The sequence below is a fragment of the Ipomoea nil genome, unplaced genomic scaffold (assembly GCF_001879475.1).
Source record: "Ipomoea nil cultivar Tokyo-kokei standard unplaced genomic scaffold, Asagao_1.1 scaffold0211, whole genome shotgun sequence".
Taxonomy (NCBI): domain Eukaryota; kingdom Viridiplantae; phylum Streptophyta; class Magnoliopsida; order Solanales; family Convolvulaceae; genus Ipomoea; species Ipomoea nil.
In genome coordinates this window covers 535672-560085 of record NW_017616639.1, presented here as the reverse complement: position 1 = coordinate 560085, position 24414 = coordinate 535672, and the positions used below count along the sequence as shown (strand labels likewise).

Genomic DNA, 24414 nt, shown 5'->3' with positions numbered 1-24414 from the left:
ATTAAGGAGACTTCCAAGATCTCCAAGAGTCTAGGCCGGGTGTCTAAATCTTTGCCCACACCTTGCTTTGACAACCCACAGAAGAAGGAAAGCAATTTCAACCAAAAGAAAAGCAAGTTGCAATTATTTCAAAGAAAAACAAGAAAAAATGGGATGAGTGAAGAAGACTCCAGTCCTGCTATGTGGTTTTCTCATTCTTTTTATTTCTATATATTTTGTTCCGGCCCCCCTCGTAAGTTAGAGGAGAGAAAGTTCAGCATTCTGGAAAACGGGAATGTTCAAAACTTCAAAACACCATGATGACAAGTTGAATGTTAAAGACAGGACAAATTAAAGTTCTAAAATAAAGTCCATATATATCATGACAAATACCAGCTAAACATATAATATGTGAAGCATTCTTGGAAATAAATGCACATGACATGGACGCCAAAAGCATATCTAACCATTAATTCACCATCAATAGCAAGTTAGCAACGACTTTGTAAAGATAACGTAATATACATATAATTGAGTTCAGATTGAGAAAGGATGTCTAGCCCTTCATTTCATAATGAGAAAATTCTCGTGCTTTCAATAAATTTCGAAGAAAAGTAAAGTTGATTGGCATAAATTTCCAACCTGTTCACTTCATTTCTTGCAATTCTTCAAGAAATCCTAGGCTAAACAAATCATAATAATGTGTCACTATCAAAGGAACGAAATTGCAAAGCACATAAGAAAATCATATCCTCCTTATACAGAGAGAAGCTCAAAGCATATATAGCTCGAAATTCAGACTCCACTGTCCATTACTATTTACTAATAATTACCTGCATCAGATTATACTTTTACATATTTTCTAAGCAAGTGAGTGTACCGCAATGCTGATATGTAATTGCATTATAAGATTATATCCACAAAGAGGATTAGAAATCAGGCTTGCAGCTCATATAGACATCGACAATATATTGTACCTATAGGCAGACAAAGATAAATTGCAAAAGAAATGGTAATCAATTATCCATGGACATAAACTATAAGTATGGTGGTAAAGACATTCTATAAGATTCATAAACTCTATAAGCATGATGACAAGCATAAATGGTTCTCTATACTATTCCCTGATGAAACAATCTCTCTCTAGTATACAAGCCAGAAAGGTGTAAAACATGACATAATATTCACTAAAAGAATATAACATAACCTACCAAGTTAGGTTCTCTCTGCTGGAGTAAGATGTCCCAACTGTTCAGCAAGGTTATTTACACTTTTAACGCTCCACCAAAACTTCCCTTGGTCGACTGGTTTGCTTTCGCTTTTTCTGCCATCAAGATTTTTCCTTTCTGACAATACGTCTGTTGGGGCATCTGTTGAACCGGGATTCTCAGTAAGGAACTGTTCCCAGAATAAATCGTTTACTCCAGTTGGTACATTAGAGGCAACCCCTGTCTCTTCCGGTGGAGCAACCTCCAAAACAGGGTTTGCACTAGGCTCGATGTTCATGTCGATTCCAGATGTCTTGGGTTCAACCTCATCGTTTAGTTGTGTGTACGAAATGGCAGGGCTATCTGCACAACTTGTAGATTCATCCAACTCGATCGCTGGACTCTCGTGGACCACCGTTTGACCAACGTCTTGTAACATATTCTCCCAGAAGATCAAAGAAGACTCTAATTGATCTAACAGCTCCTTGTTGAACGTAACAAGAGAAGTTGAAACCATATTTTCAGGCATCGAAATTTGAGAAGTGCTCGTTTGATTGTCCTCCGTGCCTGTTTCAGTATAAAGGTAATTGTTTCCAGGCAGCCTTCTCTTTCTATCGGGCAGTCCCATTTGAGGCATGAGGCTTAATGCTAGCTCCGGTTTATCCAAAGTTCGAGCCAAGGAGGACAGCATGTTCCTTTGGCCCTGTTCCACATTCTGCACACACTCCGTTAACCTTTGCATTTGTAACTCGAGTCCCTGGTGCTCCTGCTTATGTCTTTGCAGTTCCAATAGAAGCGATTCTTTATCGCCCTTCAACTTTGCGATATCATCCTTGTACCCTTGTCTTTCTGATTCATTCAAGGGAGAACTATGAAGATTCTGTGTAGAATGACTATGAACCGGCTTGCGTCTGTGGATATTCTTCATTAGGTGTGGCTGACCTCTAACAAAGCCCTCGTTCGCAAACTCCCATTGTTCAGGATCAACTTTCCTAAATCCCTACGAAAAAGAAAGCAGAAACAAGAAATTAAAAGTATAGTTTCACATCAGAGCCAAAATCACGAATTTAAGACAAACAATGATTACTACTTACATAAGTATTCAGCTGTCTGATAAAGCTGGAGAAGTTGTTGTGCTTGAAGTATCTTGGCAAGAGGTCCCTAGAGAATTCTGGTGGGTTCCAAACAATGAAGCTTTTGTTGTTGAGACTCCAGGAAACAACAGAGTTAGTGGAGGGATCATCCACCATTTCATAGGTCTTGGCAAGGAAAGGAGGTAAAGCATTGTTGTTACAAGAAGCTTCATCCATGATCACTCAAAAGCAGTTGAATAAAATCCCCTCAAACAAAAGATTAAAGCCTCAATTGGTATCAGATTCCCAGCATATGTACACAATAAAATGACCCTTGTCAAACCATTTCTCAACAGAGCAATTTCAGGCTTCAACTATATATTCTCTTCCTGATTCTGTTTGTCCCACAATCTAAGACAATCTTCTTGTCTTCTTGAACTTTATGGATAGGAAATTCACAGAGTCAGAATAAATTATGGACCAAGAATTCCAGAAGATCAAGAAAATGCAAAACCCAGAAATCACTCCTAAAGAAAGCTGCACCTTATAATCCTTCCAAGGGTCCTTCAAATAAATTCAAGAAACATTAAAAACTCACCACCCATAGTCAATAAAGTTCGAATCTTTATCAGCTAAACCCTCAAAAATCTCCCAAAACTCACAAAGCCATTCCACACCTTCAGCCCCAAAATGGCGAAAACACGCCACAGAATCCTCCCCTCTGTTCACACAACGCAAGAATCAATAATTAGACATGTAAACCCAAAAAACAAAAAGGAACAAAGAAGAACAAGAAGGCGGAGAAAAGTCAATTTTTTTCAAACCCATAACATCAAAGTCGTTAAAATAGTCACCCTTTCCCCCTATCTTCAAGCAAAAGCATCCACTCCCCACGTATACACTTACATAAGCAATCCAGGTGTTCGATCATTTACCTGACAGAAGAAACAAAAACAAAAACACAAGCTCGCTGTCGCTTGGAGGCTATTGGGATCTGTGTGAGCTCGCGGATCAAGGGAATTGTGTCTGGGCTACCAATTTTCGGCGGGCTTTTCTAGGGTTTTATAAAAGGACGATGAATTCATCCGTCATAATCGCATCAGCAGCAACCTTAACAACTTCGTACTTTCATTTCTCTCTTCCCTTTTAAGGAAAAAGTATTACGGCAAAACAAATAAAAATCCGTTTTTTTTTCTTTTTTTAAATTTAGGAAATAAATGAAATTACAAAATCAACGAGAAAGATCCTTGTCAGGTCCCAGATGGGAAGAAGAATTATTGGCATTTAAACGAAATTCTAAAGAAGAAAGCAAGCGTTGACTTCGACGCCGTCGTTGGACGCTAGCATTTAATATACGGTAATTAAACATATTATTATTATTATAATTATTAATTATTAATTCATTCATTTTTTTTTTTGGTGTAAACCACACATCGTGGTCGGGGTCTTTCTCTGTCCGTTTAACGGTCCAGGTCCATCCGGTTCGTTTCGGGAGGCACAGAAGCTGTTCCAAAGGGAATCGTCACTTGTGTCAGTACTTATTTTTTGAGTTAATACACAAAATCGTCCTCGACTATAGTAGTTTTTCTCAATTTCGTCCTAAATGACTTTGGTAACTTAATATCGTCCTAGACTTTTATGTTTCGCTCAATTTAGTTTCAGAATTTTGTGTTTTTGCTCAATTTAGTCCCTCATTTGTTATTCTGTCCATTTGGTGTTAAATAAATAGACAATTCAGTAATTTTAATATTGACATCTTACTCATAAACATGTGAACTGCGAAATCCCTTTTTTTTTTACGAATTACTCCCAGAATTACTCCTAAAACTGTGAATATAAAATTTGATTTGCAGGTCCGGGAGTAATTCTGCGTGTAATTCGTACAAGAAAGAGGAATTTCACACTTCACAAGTTGAAAGTAAAGAGAGATCAATATTGACATTACTGAATTGTCCCTTAATTTAACACAAATTTGACGGAATAACAAATGGATGACTAAATTGAGCGAAACACAAAAATATGGGACGATATTAGGTCACCAAAGTCGTTTAGGACAAAATGAAGAAAAATTACTATAGTCGATGACGATTTTGGGTATTAACTCCTTATTTTTTTTAATGCGGAAATTAAATGTGTATTATTCATGATTAAAAAAAAAAAAAAAAAAAAAAAAAACCTCCATTTGAACCTTTGTTGCTACCCTTTTTATACAATGTGCATACATATTAGAGTATAGTAGGTATAGTAATTATAGGGCAAATTATGCACTGGAAACGTGCTCACCTTGCAAGATATGCACGATTCTATATCCATAATTTCTATATTGTAGATTCATAATTATAGAGCTATATGTTCATAATTTTATAAATATATGTTCATAATTATAGAGCTATATGTTCATATTCCCAATTGTTGAACTCTGTTTTCACAAATCACAGAACTATATGTTCATAATTTGATAACTATACAGTTTAGAAATTATGAATCTACAGTACATATATCATGAATCTGCAGTATAGAAACTATGAATCTATTGTATAGAAATTATGAATTTACTGTATTTAAATTATGAATCTACGGGTTAAAAATTATGAATCTAAAGTATAGATTTTATGAATTTACAGTATATAAATTATGAATCTACAATATAAAAATTATGAATCTACACTATAAAAACTATGAATATAAAACCGTGTCTACCTTGCAAGGTGGCACGATTACACAGCATAAAGTTCCCAATTATACTGAGATTAGAGTAATTAGACTGCTTCATTAACATTACACGTCCGAAATCTTTTACTCTCTATTTAAAAAGTGTTGTAATTTGACAAATTGCTCTAATTATAGTTAATTTGAAATGATTTTTACATAATAATCTGAGTTGCCACCATAATCACTTTTCTCTGTATACACTCTTACTTTGAGATTTATGTGTAGATTTTGAAAACATTGCCAATACCTATCCCATAATTATGTTTGCATATATGAGCTACAAAAGTTAATAATTTTTGGATTATGAGAGAAATATGCAGTAATTAAGAATATATATTATAGAGTTTTTTAGATTTGGTCCCACGACTATAATGACACTATCAAGATTGATCCGCGACTTTCAAATCTTGTAATATTGGTCTACGACTATTATTTTTGTTGTAAAAAATGGCCATCCCGGGCATTTTCCGTCAATTTTTCACCGGAAAAAAATTTCCCCATTTCAAGCAGGGATAAAATAGGCGTTTACATTGCCCTTGCAATCTCGGACCGCTGTTGACCTCTTATTCTCACCGAAGTGCAAAAAAAAAGGAAAAAAAAAATAAAAAAATAAAATTGCCAGATATGAACCCTAATATGCTCTCATCTCATCAACCCATTTGCAAACCCTATTGGAATACGATTGGATTTCGCGGTTTGATACTCCAGTGCGAAAAACTCAATAGGGTTCGCAGATGGGTTGTTGACATGAGAACAGATTAGGGTTCATCTCTTCACACTTTGATTAGAATAAGAGGTCAACAACGGTCTAAGATTGCAAGGGCGATGTAAATGTCTATTTTATCCCTGCTTGAAATGGGAAATTATTTTTTCCGGTGAAAAATTAATGGAAAATTAGTCGATAGGACTATTTTTGCAAAAAAAATAATAGTTGTGGACCGATATTACAAGGCTTGAAAGTCATGAATCAATCTTGACAATGTCACTATAGTCATGGGACCAAAAATACAAAAAAACTCTATTGTATATTATGTAATCCTCTCTCATCTGTAATAGTAGGTAAATTACAAAAAGAAAAATATTAAAAAGACTAGTGCGACAGTCTTGATGAAAAGTAGAGTAATTTTAGAAAAAAATTAAATAAATAAGTCCTCGATTTCCTCATCATCATAAAGATATGTATGTTATATTTAATGCTGGTAATATTTAGGAATTGTGAAGGTTGTGTGACGTCATTGCTTTGGTGGACAGAGTAGAGATGATGTCCTCTAACCGGAAATTCTATCTGGGTGTGCAAGATGATAAGATGACAAGATGACGGTGTGAATGCGACTTTTTTCTTTTTACTCTCTCTCTTGTAACAATTAAATATAATCTTTAAAAATTACAATCTTGAGAAGATTACACTTTAGACTTGTTTGGTGAAAAGCATTTTAAGAAAAAATATTAAGAATCATTTTGATTACAATGAGATTAGATGATGTGAATATATACAATAGAAAGTCACAGTGTGATAAGGATAAGAAGTAGAGAGTCACAGTGTGACAAGGATAAGAAGTTCTAAACAGACTCAAATACATAGAGTCCTAATACTCCCCCTCAAGCACAATGTATACTAGTAACCTGTAGCTTGTCCCTTAGGGAAGAAAATCTAGGTCCAGGCAGAGCTTTGGTGAAGATATCAGCAAGTTGATTCTTTGTGGAGATGAAGTTGACTTGAATATCGCCCGAAGCTACTCGATCACGAACAAAATGATAATCAATCTCCACATGCTTGGTGCGCGCATGAAAGATTGGGTTGGCACTCATATATGTAGCTCCTAGATTATCACACTATAATTTTGGAATGGAAATACCCGGAATCTGTATCTCATGCAGTAATGACATAATCCATAGAACTTCAGCACAAACATCTGCAAGAGCTTTGTATTCAGCCTCAGTGGATAACCTAGCAACAGTTCTCTATTTCTTGCAAATCTAGGATATAAGATTACTCCCCAAGAAAACAGCAAAACCACTCGTGGATTTTCGATCCTCAGGACAACCAGCTCAATCAGAATCAGAGAAGGCATGAATGTCTCTAGATGAGCATCGTCGTATGCCAAACCATGATCAACTGTTCCCTTAACATACCTGAGTACCCGTTTGAGCTGCTCCCAGTGTGACATGGTGGGAGCATGCATATGTTGGCATAACTGATTAACTGCAAAGGATAGGTCAGGACGTGTGACAATGAGATATTGCAGTGCTCCAGCTAGACTCCTGTACTGTGTGCGATCATCATATAGATCTGAATTGAAGGGGACAATTTTCGAGATAGAGATAGGTGTAGAAATGGGTTTGCATTCAGACATCCCAGCCCGTTTTAAAATATCATTCATATACCGTTGTTGAGATAAAATAATCCCATTGTCACTCTTAACTGTTTCAATACCCAAAAAGAAATTTGGTTCACCAAGATCTCGGATTTTGAATGTAGCAGACAGTTTGGACAAGAGCTGAGACATAATACCCTGATCACTTCCCATTACAAGAATGTCATCCACGTACACCAATAGATAAACCAAAGCAGAGTTTTTAGAGTAATAGAACAGAGAGACATCTGTCTTGGATGCTTGAAAGTCAACTGATAGTAAGAACGTATGTAGTCGACTAAACCAGGCTCTGGGAGCTTGTTTTAACCCATACAGAGATCTTTTAACAAACAAACGTGATTCGGGAAGTTAGTATCAATATAACCAGGGGGTTGCTTCATATAAACTGTTTCAGCCAGACTACCATTCAGAAAAGCATTATGAACATCTAGCTGTTTGATAGACCACCCAGATGATAAAGCTAGAGATAGAAGGAGTCTTACAGTCGTAGGCTTTACCACTGGACTAAATGTGTCAAAGAAGTCCTGGCCTGGAACCTGATTAAAACCTTTCGCAACTAGTCTGGCTTTATGCCTTTCAATAGTACCATCAGCTTTTCTCTTCGTACGAAACACCCACTTACAGCCAATAATATTCATACCTGCAGTGGGTGGAACTAGAGACCATGTGTGGTTATGCAGGAGAGCATTGAATTCTTGGTCCATGGCTTCACGCTACTTAGGATATTTGACAGCTTGAGAGTGACATGTGGGTTCCGTGGGATGCACCTGAGCTGCTAGAGCAAAAAGAGGAGCATCTGTGTTGCTGCGAGTGGCCATAGAGTGAGTATGGACATTGGGCCTGGTGGACTGCCCACGTGGACATAGAGCGAGCAACGGGCTCTATCGGATCACCCGACGAGGCAGCCTGTCCGGGATCCACGACTGGTTCGAATGAAGTTGGTAGCGGCGGTTCTGGCGGCTCATCATTGGACACGGCAGGAATAGGCGTGCTATGACTGAGAACAGATTCTGCCCAAGGTCCAGGAAACAGAGTAGATAGATCATGCAAAGAAGTTTTAGTAGCAAAGGGGAAAACTTCTTCATCAAATCTGACATGCCTGCATATGTAAATCTTATATATGTACCCCCTAAAGGACTCAGGATAACCTAGGAAGATACATGGAGAAGACCTGTATGACATCTTATGACGATTATATGGTCGAAGATGAGGGTAGCATAAACACCCAAAGACTCGAAGAAAAAGATACGAAGGAGGGGATTTATGTAACAGGAGATGAGGACTGGAGTTATTTAATACAGAAGACGGCATTCTGTTAATTAAATATACAATAGTCTCAAAGGCAAAATCCCAAAATTTCAAAGGAACAGAGGCATTAGCTAGAAGAGTCAGACCAGTTTCAACAATGTGACGATGTTTTCGTTCAACACGACCATTCTGTTCATGTGTATAGGCACAGGATTGTCTATGTTGAATTCCTAATTGAACAAACGAAGAATGCAACTTTTTGTACTCAGCACCTAAATCAGAATGAATGGCCTTTATTTTGCAATTAAAGGACCGTTCAACAAGAGTACGAAATTTATCAAAGATGACATAAAGATCAGACTTTAATTTCATAGGGAAGAACCATGTATAACGAGAATAGTCATCCACAAATATCACAAAATAACGGAAGCCAGAAGTAGATAAAGTGGGCGCAGGATCCCAAATGTCTGTGTAAATAAGATCTAGGACTTGAGAACTAGAGGAAGCAACACGAGGGAGGGGAAAACGGGCAGATTTGCCTAATTGACACGTATTGCATAAAGAATTATGACAACGAATAGTATCACGAGACCCACTAACCAAACAAGAACGAAGTATATGGCTAAGAACACGGTTATGAGGATGACCCAGACGATTGTGCCAAGTGGAAGCCGAGGCACGAGCGGAAAGAAACGCTGACGGAGACGAACTAGGTAATGAAAGTGTGTATAGTCCCCCCGAACTATTGCCTCGAAGAAGTATTTCCTTGGTATTGATATCCTTCACAACAAAAAAGGAGGGGTGAAACTCAAAAAAATACTTTATTATCGGATGCAAACTTCTGAACAGATAATAAAGAATTAGACAAACGTGGAACGCGAAGTATATCAGACAATGTAAATGATCTAGAAGGGGTATTAAAAGAGGCATGGCTAACATGACTAATAGATAAACTCATACCGTCACCGACACGTAAAGTGTCATTACCAGTGTATTTCTCCGATGTAGAAATGGCAGCGATGTTTGGAGTTCCATGATTTGTGGCTCCAGTGTCCGGAACCCAAGTATGAGAATTTGACGAGGTTTTAGCAACTAAACCATTCTGAAACACCAAATTAGCCTGAGAACCCGGAGCCCCTGGACATCGCCGAAAACAGTTGACTCCCGTGTGACCGAAACTTTTACAAATTTGACACGGATCATTATAGCGCCAAAAACAATTGGCTCCCGTGTGACCAAAACGTTTACAAATTTGACATGGATCATCATAGCGCCAAAAACAATTGACTCCCGTGTGACCAAAACATTTACAAATTTGACACGGATCATCATAGCGCCAAAAACAATTTACTCCTGTGTGGCCGAAACCTTTACAGATTTGACACGGATCATCGAAACCACGTTGCTGACCTCCACGGTAATTAAGGTTGACACCGCAGCGCTGCATCTTCTTGATTTTATGAATCACAAAACCCTAGCTAACTGATACCAGATGAGAACTGATTGTATTATATTTTCTGAACTTGATTACAATGAGATCAGATGATGTGAATATATACAATAGAAAGTCACAGTGTGATAAGGATAAGAAGTAGAGAGTCACAGTGTGACAAGGATAAGAAGTTCTAAACAGACTCAGATACATAGAGTCCTAATAGTCATAAGACATTTTCTTAATTCCTTATCTTAGGATAAGTTCTCTCTCTGTTTTTTACTAGTGTTGAATGTGTAAGGTAACCTACCATTTGTTGGCAATTTATATCGTGGATCAAGGTCAACATAGTATTGTGAATCTTGGATCAAAACGATGACGTTTTGATATTTAAACTTTAATAGATTCTGTAGTTTCCCGTGTATCATGTTTCAATACAAATTTTAAAATTTATTCTAGGTACAGAATTGAATCAATACTCTTAAGGTATAAAATTTAATGACACGAGATAAAAAAAACTCACAACACAAAGACAACTACACATGTTATATATTTACTTATTCTCAAATAGTCAAATCTGATTTAAGTGAATAATTTATGTCCTATAGGCACATAATTTAATAATGCAAGACAAAATCGTAAAATAAGACACAATATGTTGTGTGTTGCACAACTACTTGTTGGTGATAATGAACCAAATTGATTTAATATCCCAAAATAATGTTTATATATACACACACAAGTATATAAAAAATTATTCGATATTTATCCAAAATATATATATACACACAAATATATACATACATACATACATACATATATATATATATATATATATATATATATATATATATATATATAACGGAACCAACGGTTATATATACATATATATCTACGAAAAAGATATAACAATATATATTAACCAAAAATTGGAACTAATAATCCTCAGATTATAAGTCCAATCCAACGAATATATCAAAAGAGGGAGAACGGATTTTTGCTTAAAAGCATAATCTAAAACAAGAAAGAAGGAGAAGGAAGAAAGAATAGTACGAGTTAGGCGAAGTGCCTGTCTTTCCTTAAAACCTTATTCGCCACCTCCCAAAAGCAATGTTGCAAAACACGTTAGGCGCCCCCTAGGCGGCAAGGGGGCGCCTAGGCGCCGATTTATTTATTTATTTTTATTTATTTTTAATTTTTTTAATTAAAAATAAAATTTAAATTTAAAATTTTTTAAAATTTAATAATAAAACATAAGGTTTCCATAGTTATTTCTTAAAAACTATTTACGAAAGTGGTTGTAAAAGTGTTCAAAAGATTGTTTAAACCATCTAAATACATAAAAAACTAAAATTAAGAGCTAAAGAAGCATTTTTTTGAGAAATTAGTGGACCAAACCGCCTTCGGCTGTTTGCGGTGGATAGATCTTTAAAAAAATACGCGATTTGAAAAAAAAAATTGTCCAAAACGAACAACCGAGTCAAAAGTTATACCTTCCCGAAATTTTCGCAATTTTAAAACACCAAAAAAAAAAAAGAAAAAAAATTAATAAAGCGCCAGTTCAGGCGGTCTAGGCGGTCGGCCGGCCGCGGAGGAGGCCGATTCTGGCCTTCTTCGCGGCGGCGGCCGGGCGCCTAGCGCCTAGGCGCGATTTCTTCAACCATGCCCAAAAGTGATAGGAGCGTTGTGGCCTAGGTTTCCTAGGATAAAACGTACAATGGTTCGACGTTTGAGCACCTAAACGAGCGAACCTGGCGAACTAGAGCACGGGCAAAACACAGTAGCAAGAAAGGAGTAGGAGTATAGTTTTGAGAAGAAAAGGTGCTTATCGTTGTGTGTTGTGTCTCTCTTGTTCTTCCCCTTCACGTTGTAAATCACTTGCTCCTACTACCCCTTCTTATATAGGAATTGGAGTACTAAATAGCATTTAGTTGGCATTCATGGCACGTTGGTAACATCTGAAACAGCTAGTCTTTAGTGCAGATTTAATTCAAAAATCAAATTGAAATTAATACAGAGATTAATTCCGTAACGGATGAATTAAATCTCCAACTATCCAGAAACGATTCTGGTAGACCGAAGTTTCAATGGTCGATTAAAATGTAGATTGAGTTGAGTTGAACCAAACAATAAAATTCTTGATCAGCCCAACTCACATGCCAAAAAAAAAAAAAATCTTCATTTTCTCTAGCTCAAAATTATTATATTTATCAATTAATTAATTTACTTTTACTATAATAAATTACATATTTAAAATTATTTATTTAATTATTTTAATTATAACTATTATATAGTATTAATATTTATAACTTTTATAAATTTCAACTTATATATAAAAACATTTTTCATTTTTTGAATGGACCTTAATAGATTTGATCACTTTAATCATGTGTTAGTTTACAAAAATAACTCTAAAATGAAATAGTATTATTGGAAATAGGTCCATTCTAATTTTTAATTTGATCACGTTTTTAATTTTCGAAAATAGTAGTTCAAGAAATGAGGTATTCTCTTTATTAGGACTCTATGTATCTGAGTCTGTTAAGAACTTCTTATCCTTGTCACACTGTGACTCTCTACTTCTTATTCTTGTCACACTGTGATTCTCTATTGTATATATTCACATCATCTGATCTCATTGTAATCAAGTTCAGAAAATACAATACAATCAGTTCTCATCCGGTTTAAGTTAGCTAGGGTTCATGATAATTATTATTGCCATGAATAATTATTATTGGCATGCATAATTATTATTGCCATTGTTGGTTAATGTTAAGAGCAGCATGTTGACTAAAGTAAAGTGAAGCAAAGAAATCTTCGAAGTCCGCAAGCTTAGCAATTTCTTTGACGACAGTGAATTTCTTCGCCAGCAAGGTTATTCCACGACAGCAAGCTTAGCAATTTCTGAAATCATGCAACAACGCGGTGGCAGTTGGAATCGTGATAGTCCGCATCGATGTCAGCAACGTGGCAATAGTGGCTTTAATGTTCAATGTCAAATTTGTAATGGTTTCGGTCATACAGGAGCTAATTGTTTTCGACGTTATGATAATCCGTGTCAAATTTGTAAAGGTTTCGGCCACACGGGAGCTAATTGTAAAACGGGCTGGAATGTCTGAATGCAAACCTATTTCTACACCTATCTCTGTCTCGAAAACTGTCCTCTTTAATTCATATCTATATGGTGATCCCACACGGTACATGAGTCTATCCTTTGCAGTTAATCAGTTATGCCAACATATGCATGCTCCCACCATGTCACAATGGGAGCAGCTCAATCGGATACTCAGGTATGTTAAAGGAACAGTTGATCATGGTTTACGCATACGACGGTGCTCATCTAGAGACATTCATGCCTTCTCTGATTCTGATTGGGCTGGTTGTCCTAAGGATTGAAAATTCACGAGTGGTTTTGCTGTTTTCTTGGGGAGTAATCTTATATCCTGGGTTTGCAAGAAACAGAGAACTGTTGCCAGGTCATCCACTGAGGCTGAATACAAAGCTCTTGTAGATGTTTGTGCTGAAGTTCTATGGATTTTGTCATTACTGCGTGAGATACAGATTCCGGGTATTTCCATTCTAAAATTATGGTGTGATAATCTAGGAGCTACATATATGAGTGTCAACCCAATCTTTCATGCGCGCACCAAGCATGTGGAGATTGATTATCATTTTGTTCGTGATCGAGTAGCTTCGGGCGATATCCAAGTCAACTTCATCTCCACAAAGGATCAACTTGCTGATATCTTCACCAAAGCTCTGCCTGGACCTAGATTTTCTTCCCTAAGGGACAAGCTACAGCCTACAGGTTACTAGTATACACTGTACTTGAGGGGGAGTATTAGGACTCTATGTATCTGAGTCTGTTTAGAACTTCTTATCCTTGTAACACTGTGACTCTCTACTTCTTATCTTTGTCACACTGTGACTCTCTGTTGTATATATTCACATCATCTGATCTCATTGTAATCAAGTTCAGAAAATACAATACAATCCGTTCTCATCCTCCTTACAAGGGAAAGAGAGAATAATTATTTCAAAAAAAGGCATGATATTAAGATATTCTTGAGTTTTCATAAATAGTTTATTTTCTAAAAATATGTATTTTACATCTGCTATTTATTAAAAAATTAAAATGTATTTTATAATAATAATAACAATAGTTATTATTATTATTATTATTATTATTATTATTGTTGTTGTTGTTGTTGTTGTTGTTGTTGTTGTTGTTGTTGTTGTTGTGTGTAAAGATATTTATGTCTTTTGAGTAATAATCTCATTTTTAATTTATTTCTTAAACCAATCAAACATAAGAATACAAATTCATATATATTCATTTCGTGAATCAAACATGTTATAACTATTTCGTAAATCAAACATGTTATAACTATTTAATTAATTAGTCAAAGCATAAAAAATAAACATTTGATAAACTTAATGGTGTTCAGGTAGGTGGTTTAGCCTGTCTCGCTACAGGCTATAAATTTGCAATCTTTGTGGGTTAGGCTTCACTAGTCCTAACATACGTCATGCGAGTTGATAGGCCTTGCGAGTTAACTCATCACAAGTTACATCAAAAGATAAATCAAACAATTTTTTTTTTAGACTACTATAAACAAAAACAGATAGATTCTATATGTCTTTTAAACAAATAACAAAATTTCCAAACTTAAAATTTAAAAGTGTAAAGCACATAAAATAAAACAACATATTTTTAAAAAATTATTGATGTTTTTTTCATGGTTGAAAAACTTTGTGATGCCTATTAAAAAAGATGATAATTGATGAATATACTGTAAGATCATTTTGTTGGAGAACATATATATTAAATATTGTAATTAAAATAAATCATAATAAAAATTATCTATGATGATGTTATCGATGACACTATGTCTACATGCACATGTGGAAACTTAGATAGATAGATTTTTCCATGGAAATTTGGCATCTTAACTAGCTTCCCAGTTGGGTAGTAAACTCAATATTGTAATCAAAATCAATCACAAAATTAACTATTTCCAGTCTTGCCTGAATTGTCAACTATTTTTAATGGTGTTGTTAGCGACATTATCAATATGAACATTGGATAAACTTAATTTTTTTCCAAGATGACTTGGATTTTTATTATATCTACTATACTAATAAGAGCCCAAGAGAGTTAGGCCTATAATGGGTAGAAAAAATGGCGGTCACAGATTTTAATCAAATGAATGGCTCAGATTGATTAAAAGATTGATCAGATTTAAATTTTACACTAAAATTTCCTAAAATACCCACACACCGTTACTAATTCCGTTAAAATTTTAAGAATTGCCGTTAGTTCACCGTTAACTTACTCATTGATTTCAATAAAAAAAAAAAAAAGTCTTAGGTTCGAACCTCATCCCAATCAAAGTTGGCATAATTAGTACTCTATTTTACTCTTATTAAATTATATATATAAATAATAATTTAGTGTTACAACAAAAAAATAATACATATGCATTTCTTTAATTTAGAATTATGTATCAACAATGTCTTTATTCAAAAAAAAAAGTATTCATTATCAATAAATTAAATAAGAGAAATAATTTTATTAGTTAAATTGTTTTTATTTTTCTTCAATATAAAAATTCTTTATATTCAAATTTATTAATTGATTATATTCGCTACATTGTCCTTACAATTTCTTTATTCAGTGAAAAAAAATATTAATTATTAATAAATTAATTAAAATAAATATTTTCATTAGTTATATTGTCTTTATTTTTCTCAAATATAAAAATTTTTACATTCAAATTCATCAATTGATTATATTCACTACATTATCTATTATCTTTTTTGTGCACTATTTTTCTAATTAAATATCAAAGCTATAATACAAATAATGCTATATATTTATTTACCAAGTATTTTATTAATACCATGAAAAATTAAAAAAATATAATTAATAAAGCCAACCATATTAACTACTTGAGAGATTTTGTGACAAAGAGAGTATTCAAATCACACAACAAATTGAAGTGAGAACTACCTCGCAATGTCCTTGTTTGACAATCAGCAGTTAACGGTTAGCGTTAGCGGATTATACTAGCGGATTTGACCAGCAAATTTTTTTAATTATTAACATTGGGTAGAAAAAATGACCGCCAAATTATTAAATCAAATGAATGGTTCATATTGTTCAGGTTTTAATTTTTTTCTTTTAAGATTTTCTAATTTATCCTTAATTATATGATTATCCATTTAACTTTTCCGTTAATTCACCATTAGTCTAATTCTAATATTAAAGTCTAATATAGAATTATAACTACACCATTAATCTAATTCTAATATTAAAGTTTTAATAGAACTTAACCACAAATCCAAATGTCGGAATCTCCTCAAACAATATTAGTATATATTTAATATTTTATGCCCTAATTTTTATTTGTTCTCCCTTATGTCCCGTATTTGGTTTCAACCATACCTATACAATTATTTTATTGACAATTATAATCAATCTTGACTATATTATCTTGCATTTGTAAACTTAGAATTACCTATTTAACCCGCACGGGCTTAGCTCAATGGTTTAGTGGGTAGTATTTGGGAGAAGAGACCAAAGTTTGAACCTCGACGGTGGCAGTGCGGGAATTATGTCCAAAGTGGGTAGATTCCTTGTGCGTATCAGCATTTAGCCCTGTCTGCTGAACCATTGAGTCACCGTGATTTACAACTTTCCACAATGTTCTGTCGGGTCGGAGTGTAGGGGGCCCTTCGGATGGACTCAACCTTTGGGAGAAGAATTACGTATTTAAATACGCAAATTCAACCTTCAATTATCTATGCATGAACAATTTCAATATAATCCTGCCTTATTATATTTTAAAGTACATATTTAAAAAAAAAAAAAAAACATTGGGCATTATCCCAATCGCGCAATGCGCGTAAAAAACTAGTAATAATATAATTGTGATAGAGAAATTTTATCGGATCGAAATAACTTACAACTACAAATAAATTTCAAGTAATAAAATTAATTAAATAATGTCCATCCCATCAATTGACAACTTAGACAAGACAATTCAATTTTACAACGAACACTCAAATATTACAAACAAATTAGTCATTATATTCTTAAATTGTGTTGCTCAATAAAACAAATACCTGTGCCAACAATCTTTGATATCTAATAGTATAAGTACAATAGGTTGTATAAGTACAATAGGTTGGTGATAGTGAACCAAAATCAATTTAATATCCCAAAATAGTATTTATATATACACATAAAAATATATAAAATACTATTTGATATATATATATATATATATATATATATATATATATATATGAAAAGATATATACCAATATATATCAACTAAAAATGGAACTTATAATCCTCAGATTATAACTCCAATCAACAAGAAAGTAGAAAGGATTTTGCTTAGAGCATAATCCAAAAACAAGAAAGAAGGTGAAGGAGAAAGAAGAAAGTACGAGTTAAGCGATGTGCTTTTCTTTCCTTAAAACCTTATTTGCCACCTCTCAAAAGTGCTAGGAGCGTTGTAGCCTAGGTTTCCCAGGATAAAACGTACAACGGTTCGACGTTTGAGCACCCAAACGAACGAACCCGGCGAACAGGAGCACGGACAGAACATAGCTTCAAGAATGGAGTAGGAGCAGAGTTTTGAGAAGAAAAGTAGAATTTCTTTGTGTGTGTTCTTGTGTTGTTTCTCACTTTCTCATGGTCTCTGTGTCTAAAGGGTTGCTCCCACAACATGTTTATATAGGAGTTTTGTACTCAATAGCATCATCATGACACATTAACCAACATAAATTCAATTTAATAATTGAATTATAACGTTTAAAACAGTCGTACTTATTATCGAAATAATATCAACGGTCACGAACTTAATATCTGATTAATTCATACCGACCATAACGACCCGTTTCAAAAAATATCTGAGTGACTGAGAAGTCCGTACAAATCCAAAAGTTTAACAAATTGGGACGGGAAACCACACCCGAGTGGTCCGCCAGCACCGAAACGGTGCAACACGAATCAATGCATATAGCATTGACTCGTGCTAGAAGCACCAGACTGGTGCTGCACGAAAGGACTCACACGAAAGGAGTCTAAAAAACCAAAGCATGAATTTGTGCTCAAAAGCACGAAACTTTACTTTAAATCCCAAATCATTATTTTAAGCTTTTCAAAGCTTAATCGTATTTAAGCTTATCCCTTCGTGATAGACCATCACAGCTAATTCTTTAATTAGCTATCAAGCTTAAAACCTTGTACATTTCGGGTACAAACGAATCACAAGAATTGCTAATTTAATTAGCAACTATTTTAAGATTTTGACTTCTCTCAAATAGGTTCATCATGAGAATCAATTTCTCATTCACCTATTACTCATTTTGAACGTACATTATATCAAATTCTTCGTCTCACTACGAAGAACCCGAATCCACATTGACCCGACTCAAATCAAAAGTGGATCCCACATATATTTGTACCACAAAATAATCACTCAAAATGTCATTTTAATGCTATTTTTCCAACACAATACATATTCTCTTTAAAAAAAAAATACTATCAATCTTATTTTATTATTTAACTCACTAATCTTCTCAATTCTCTTTAAACTTAGTCATGCACTGATTCAACATTGGCCTCTTACAAGAACACCAATAATAGGTGTTCAAGTGGAACCCCTAAATCTATCACCAAAAGTAGCTAAAGAATGGAGATTATATTTAACTTGCCTTTATTTAAGTAACACTACTCCCTCATTTTAAAGGATTTGATATAGATTGCACATTGCACATACCAGTAGCGCCCAAGGATCGCATTCAGGATCTATATGTTGGAAATTGGTGAATAAATCGATACACAAAAAATATATATATATATATATAAAATATATATTTGTCCCGAAAAATGGAATTTAATTTATAGAAAATTAATTCCAACTAATTTTGGTACGAAACCAAAATTACATATATATGCCGCGTATATATATATTAACCAAATAGAGATTTATTTTATCAAAATAATTCCACCACAACTAGTACGAAACTAGTATACGGGACTTAATTTCCATGAAATTAATCCCACAACAACTAGTACGAAACTAGTACAAGGATTTAATCTATCCGAGATTAATCCTACCACTTGGTCCGAAACCAAGAACAAAAATAAACAAGAGACGGGTTTCTAACCTAAGGTTTAACCCAACGCGAAGAAACAAGAAGAAGCAGATGAAGTCCGAGTTGTGTGTACACACACTCTCCTTAAAACCGATTCGCCACTTCCCGAGGGTGCTAGGATCGTTGTGGCGTCAGTCTCCAAGGATAAAACGGACTACGACTTTGGCGTTCGAGCACTTCAACCCAAAGCCTGACGAACTAGAACACAAGTTGAGCACTCCGATGTTTTACGGAATTGTTGGCAGAATTTTTCCTTCGTAGCAAAACAATAGTTGAGAGTAGAGAGGAAATAAAAAGGAGGAATTTTGAGAGGTTCAAATGCATGAGTTTCCAACCATTCTGCCAACAACTAGTATTTGTAGGGATAGAGAAATTTAGTAGCATTATAATGGTCATTAACCAACATAAATCCAAGATTTAATAATTGTATAATAACGTTTGAAACGGTCGTAATTATTATCGTAATAATTCCAACGATCACGAACTTAATACGCGATTAATTCGTACCGATCACAACGACCCGTTTCAAAATATCTAAGTGACCGAGAAGTCCGTACAAACCCGAAGGTTTAACGAAATGGGACCGGAAACCACACCCGAGTGGTCCGCAAGCACCGAAACGGTGCAGCACGAATCAATGCATATAGCATTTGATTCGTGCACACCGAATCTACATCACGAAATGAGCTACTTTGGAATCCAAAGCTTAAGCTCAATTCATGCACAACTTTCGTCCATGCACAAAGCATAGCACGAAAGTTCATTTCCCAATTCACTAATCAAGCTTTCAAATGCTTAATTGCAACTTAACATTTTTCCAAAGCTTAATTACAAGTATTCTTTCGTGAATGCTAAGTAATTAGCATCAAGATTAGTGCTAATCTTAATTAGTCACTAAACAATAGGTTTAAGTTGTTGACTTCTCTCAAATAGGTTCACCTTGAGAATCAATTTCTCATTCACCTATTATCCATTTTGAGCGTACATTATATCAAATTCTTCGTCTCACTACGAAGAACCTGAATCCACTTTAACCCGACCCAAATCGGAAGTGGACCCTCATATATTTGTACCACAAAATAATCACTCAAAATGCCATTTTTAGCTAAAAATTCCAACACTATATATTTAGAAATTGGAAAAATAACTTCTGGAGTTATTTTTTTTTTTTTTTTTTGGATTTTCTCATGTTTGTGTATTTAAAGAAAATAAAGTCAAATAAAAAAATATTCATTATGTTCAAAATAAAAATACTCAATTTGACAAAAAATATTTTCCTAAATTTTTAGTAAAAAGACATTTTTGTGTTCTTTATTTTCCCGTCTCTCTCTCTTCTCTCACATCTCTCTTTAAACTGGTTTCTGGATTATTATTATTATTACCACCACCAAGCCTTGCCGTTTTTGGGTGTAGGCGGCCAACTCGGCCAAAATCGGCCAAACTCGCTGAGTCATCCGATTTTGACCAATTTCGTCCGATTTTGTCTGATGTCGTCTTTCATTAATTATTGATTTTAATATTATTATGATGTTATGACTTATAAATTATCATTATTTCATTTATTTGGCCGTGTTATTTGATTGAATGTTGAAAACAACCTCATTAAACTTGTCAAACGGCAAGTATACCACTATTTTTTTTTTGGGTGCCCGCCTAGCGCCGCCTAGATTCCGCCTAGGCGCTACCCGGGCGCCCGACTAGCGCCTACTGCAACCATTATTATTATTATTATTATTATTATTATTATTATTATTATTATTATTATTATTATTATTATTATTATAACAAATAATATGTTCATTTTTTAAGAAAATGAACCAAACAAAAAAAATGCAATTTCTTAACTTTCAATCAAATAAAAATAAATTGACATTTAGTGAAGCACTAAAAAATTTAAATATTTTTCAAAAAATGATTTATTTTCTTAAAATCATTTTCGAAAAGTATTTTCTAAGTTTTCAAAATAACTCTGATCTTACCGGCGTTTGGTTGGAAGGAATTACAATTCCATTCCCATTTAATTCCGAAGACAAACAAATTCATTCGTTTGGTTGAAAGAAATTGCAGTTTCGTGAAATTAAAATTCCTTCATTTTCAAAGAATTGGAATCCCATGCCCCTTCGTATTTCAATTCTATGGATTTTAATAAAATATAAAAAAAAAAACCCCATATTTTAATATATCAATAATTTATACAACTAAGTTTTTGCAAGAATCTCTAGGAAGATAGATTCATTTAATTTAATATATATGTGTGAAGCCCATCCATATATATAGTTCAGATCAACAGCATGACAACAGCCCAGCAACCGGACAATGGCAAATTATTGTTAGGAATAAGGGTCAAATAGGCCATCGAACTGCACCCGATAAAACAATTAGGCCACTGAACTTAAAAAACCAACAATTAGGTTCCTAAACTAATCAATTTCAAACAATTGTTTCAATTTCAAGGTTTCCAACATGTCAACAAGTCATCCTTCCAAATTAATTATTTTTTAAAATTTAAATTTTAAAAATTAATTAGTTTTAAATTAAACTAAAAAAAAAAAAAAAAAAAAAAAAAAAAAAAAAAAAAACTGGCTCCGGCCGTTTCTTCGTCTCCGGCCATGGAGACGAAGAGTTTCTTCGTCTCCAGCCATGGAGAACGAAACCTTCTTCGTCTCCACCGCCGGAGACGAAGAGTTTCTTCGTCTCCGGCCATGGAGACGAAGAAACCGGCCGGAGACGGTAGTCTCCGGCTGGATTCCAGTTTTTTTTTTTTTTTTTTTTTTTTAAGTTTAATTTAAAACTAATTAATTTTTAAAATTTATTTTTTTAAAAAAAAAATAATTAATTTGGGAGATGACCGTTGACTTGTTAGAAACCTTCAAATTGGAGTAATTGTTTGAAATTGATTAGTTTAGGGACCTAATTGTTGGTTTTTTAGGTTCAGTGGCCTAATTGTTTTATCGTGTGCAGTTCGATGGCTTATTTGACCCTTATTCCTTATTGTTATGGTTCACACAATTATATGAACAATGAATATCAGGTATATTTTTAATATATTAAAATACATGAAAGAAAAAAAAAAGAGAGAAAAATATTGTAAAAGTGATTAAAAAAGAGAAGATGAGAGGGGAGAAAAAAAATCAAAATTAATTTTTTTAAAAAAATAATATAAAAAACAGTGTCAGCGCCCGTATGGGCAGTATCTGTGCGCGAAACATGCACATCACCTTCTCCTCTTCATTTTGCTTTTCTGACATTATTTTTAGCCTTTGCAGGCCCATTCTTTTCCAATTAATTCTTCTCCACATTTGCTATAATCTTGAGCATGGGTGAATTAATCTGACATTCTCTCTGTTAATGGGGCTGCTGCTTTAGGAGTTACAAAGGGCTTTTGAATGCCACCATTAAATGCTATTTACCTTCAAACCTCCTATATAAAAATGTAGTGAGAGCAGCAGGTTTTCCACGGAGAAGTAGTGAAGAACTACGAACAAGAGAACAACACACGCATAGAAATTAAGTTTTCTACTATTCCAAAACTCTGCTCCTACTCCATTCTTAAAGTTGTGTTATGTCCGTGCTCTAGTTCGCCGGGTTTGTTCGTTCGGGTGCCCCAAAATATGCATTAATAATGTTGCTCTAACTATATTTAGCTTTTCAATTGCAGTAGCTTCACCTGTCATCCACGCCATTTATAGTAATAAATTCTGGATGCAACAAATCCTATTTTTAGCTGCAATATTTCCTTAAAATAATATCACTCATTTTAAAATTTGCCTGAAGACTTAATTTTTGTAACAAATTCTGTTAGCATATTTTGCATCCTCCTATTTAAAAAATAGGCTAACAAGACTAAGTTTTGATAAATAATATGTCATGTATATCATTTGTACACTTACAATATATAATAATAATAATAATAAATAATAAATTATTATTAGTTATGTTGAAAATAATGAACCAAAAGTCGATTTAATATCTCAAAATAATATTTATATATACACACGACAATATATAAAATATTATTAGATATATATCCGATATATATATATATATATATATATATATATATATATATATATATATATATATATATATATACACACACACATACACACAAAAATATATATAAAACGGACCCACATGTTATATATACATATATATCTACGAAAAAGATATACAAATATATATCAACCAAAAATTGGAACTAATAATCATCAGATTATAAATCCAATCCATCGACAAAAACAAGTATAGAGAGAGGATTTTTGCTTAGAAGCATAATCCAAACCTAAAGAAGAAGAAGAAAAGGAGGAAGAAAGAAGGTAAGTACGAGTCAGGCGAAGTGCCTTTTTCCTTAAAACCTTATTTGTCACCTCCCAAAAGTGCTAGGAGCGTCGTGGCCTAGGCTTCCCAGGATAAAACGTACTACGGTTCGACATTTGAGCACCCAAACGAACGAACCCGGTGAACTAGAGCACGGGCAGAACACAGCTTGAAGAATGGAGTAGGAGCAGAGTTTTGGAAGAGTAGAAAACTTAATTCCTATGTGTGTGTTGTTCTCTTGTTCGTAGTTCTTCACTACTTCTCTGTGGAAAACTTGTTACTCTCACTACATTCTTATATAGGAGGTTTGAACGTAAATAGCATTTAATGGTGGCATTCAAAAGCCCTTTGTAACTCCTAAAACAACAGTCCCATTAACAGAGAGTTAAATTCAAAATTTAAAATTGGTATTAATGGACAATTAATTTTGTAACTGATGAATTTAACCTCACAACGGACTGTTGGCGGACATTATTACTCTCAGCCAAGGCAACTTTCGACCAGCCAATGTTGAACTTTCGGCCTTGGACAATGGTCTCGGCCAAGGCCAACTTTCGGCCTTGGACCAGGCAACTTTCGACCTCCCAAGGTCGAACTTTCGACCTTGGACCATGGTCTCAGCCAAGGCCAACTTTCGACCTTCATAGGTCGAACTTTCGACCTTGGACCATGGTCCTAGCCAAGGCCAACTTTTGACAACCTTGGACTATGGTCTCAGCCAAGGCCAACTTTCGACCTCCAAGGTCGAACTTTCGGCCTTGGACCAGGCAACTTTCGGCCTTGGACCAGGTAACTTTCGACCTCCCAAGGTCGAACTTTCGACCTTGGACCATGGTCTCAGCCAAGGCCAACTTTCGACCTTCATAGGTCGAACTTTCGACCTTGGACCATGGTCC

The 24414-nt window shown here is 34.4% G+C and overlaps 1 protein-coding gene across 2 annotated transcripts; it reads right to left on the bottom strand.

The window, feature by feature from the left end:
• Positions 1-981: 981 nt before the first annotated feature.
• Positions 982-3526, bottom strand: LOC109192438 (heat stress transcription factor A-4c-like). Of its 2 annotated transcripts, XM_019343092.1 has the most exons (4): positions 3196-3526; positions 2859-2981; positions 2282-2698; positions 982-2187 (listed from the first exon to the last, which is right to left on the bottom strand). In XM_019343092.1, the coding sequence occupies exons 3-4, from the start codon at positions 2495-2497 to the stop codon at positions 1195-1197; spliced, it is 1209 nt and encodes a 402-aa protein (XP_019198637.1). In that variant the 5' UTR covers positions 2498-2698; positions 2859-2981; positions 3196-3526; the 3' UTR covers positions 982-1194. The 2 variants fall into 2 exon arrangements, with proteins under 2 accessions (XP_019198637.1, XP_019198635.1); XM_019343090.1 differs by having other exon boundaries at positions 2282-2981; positions 3085-3526.
• Positions 3527-24414: the final 20888 nt, after the last annotated feature.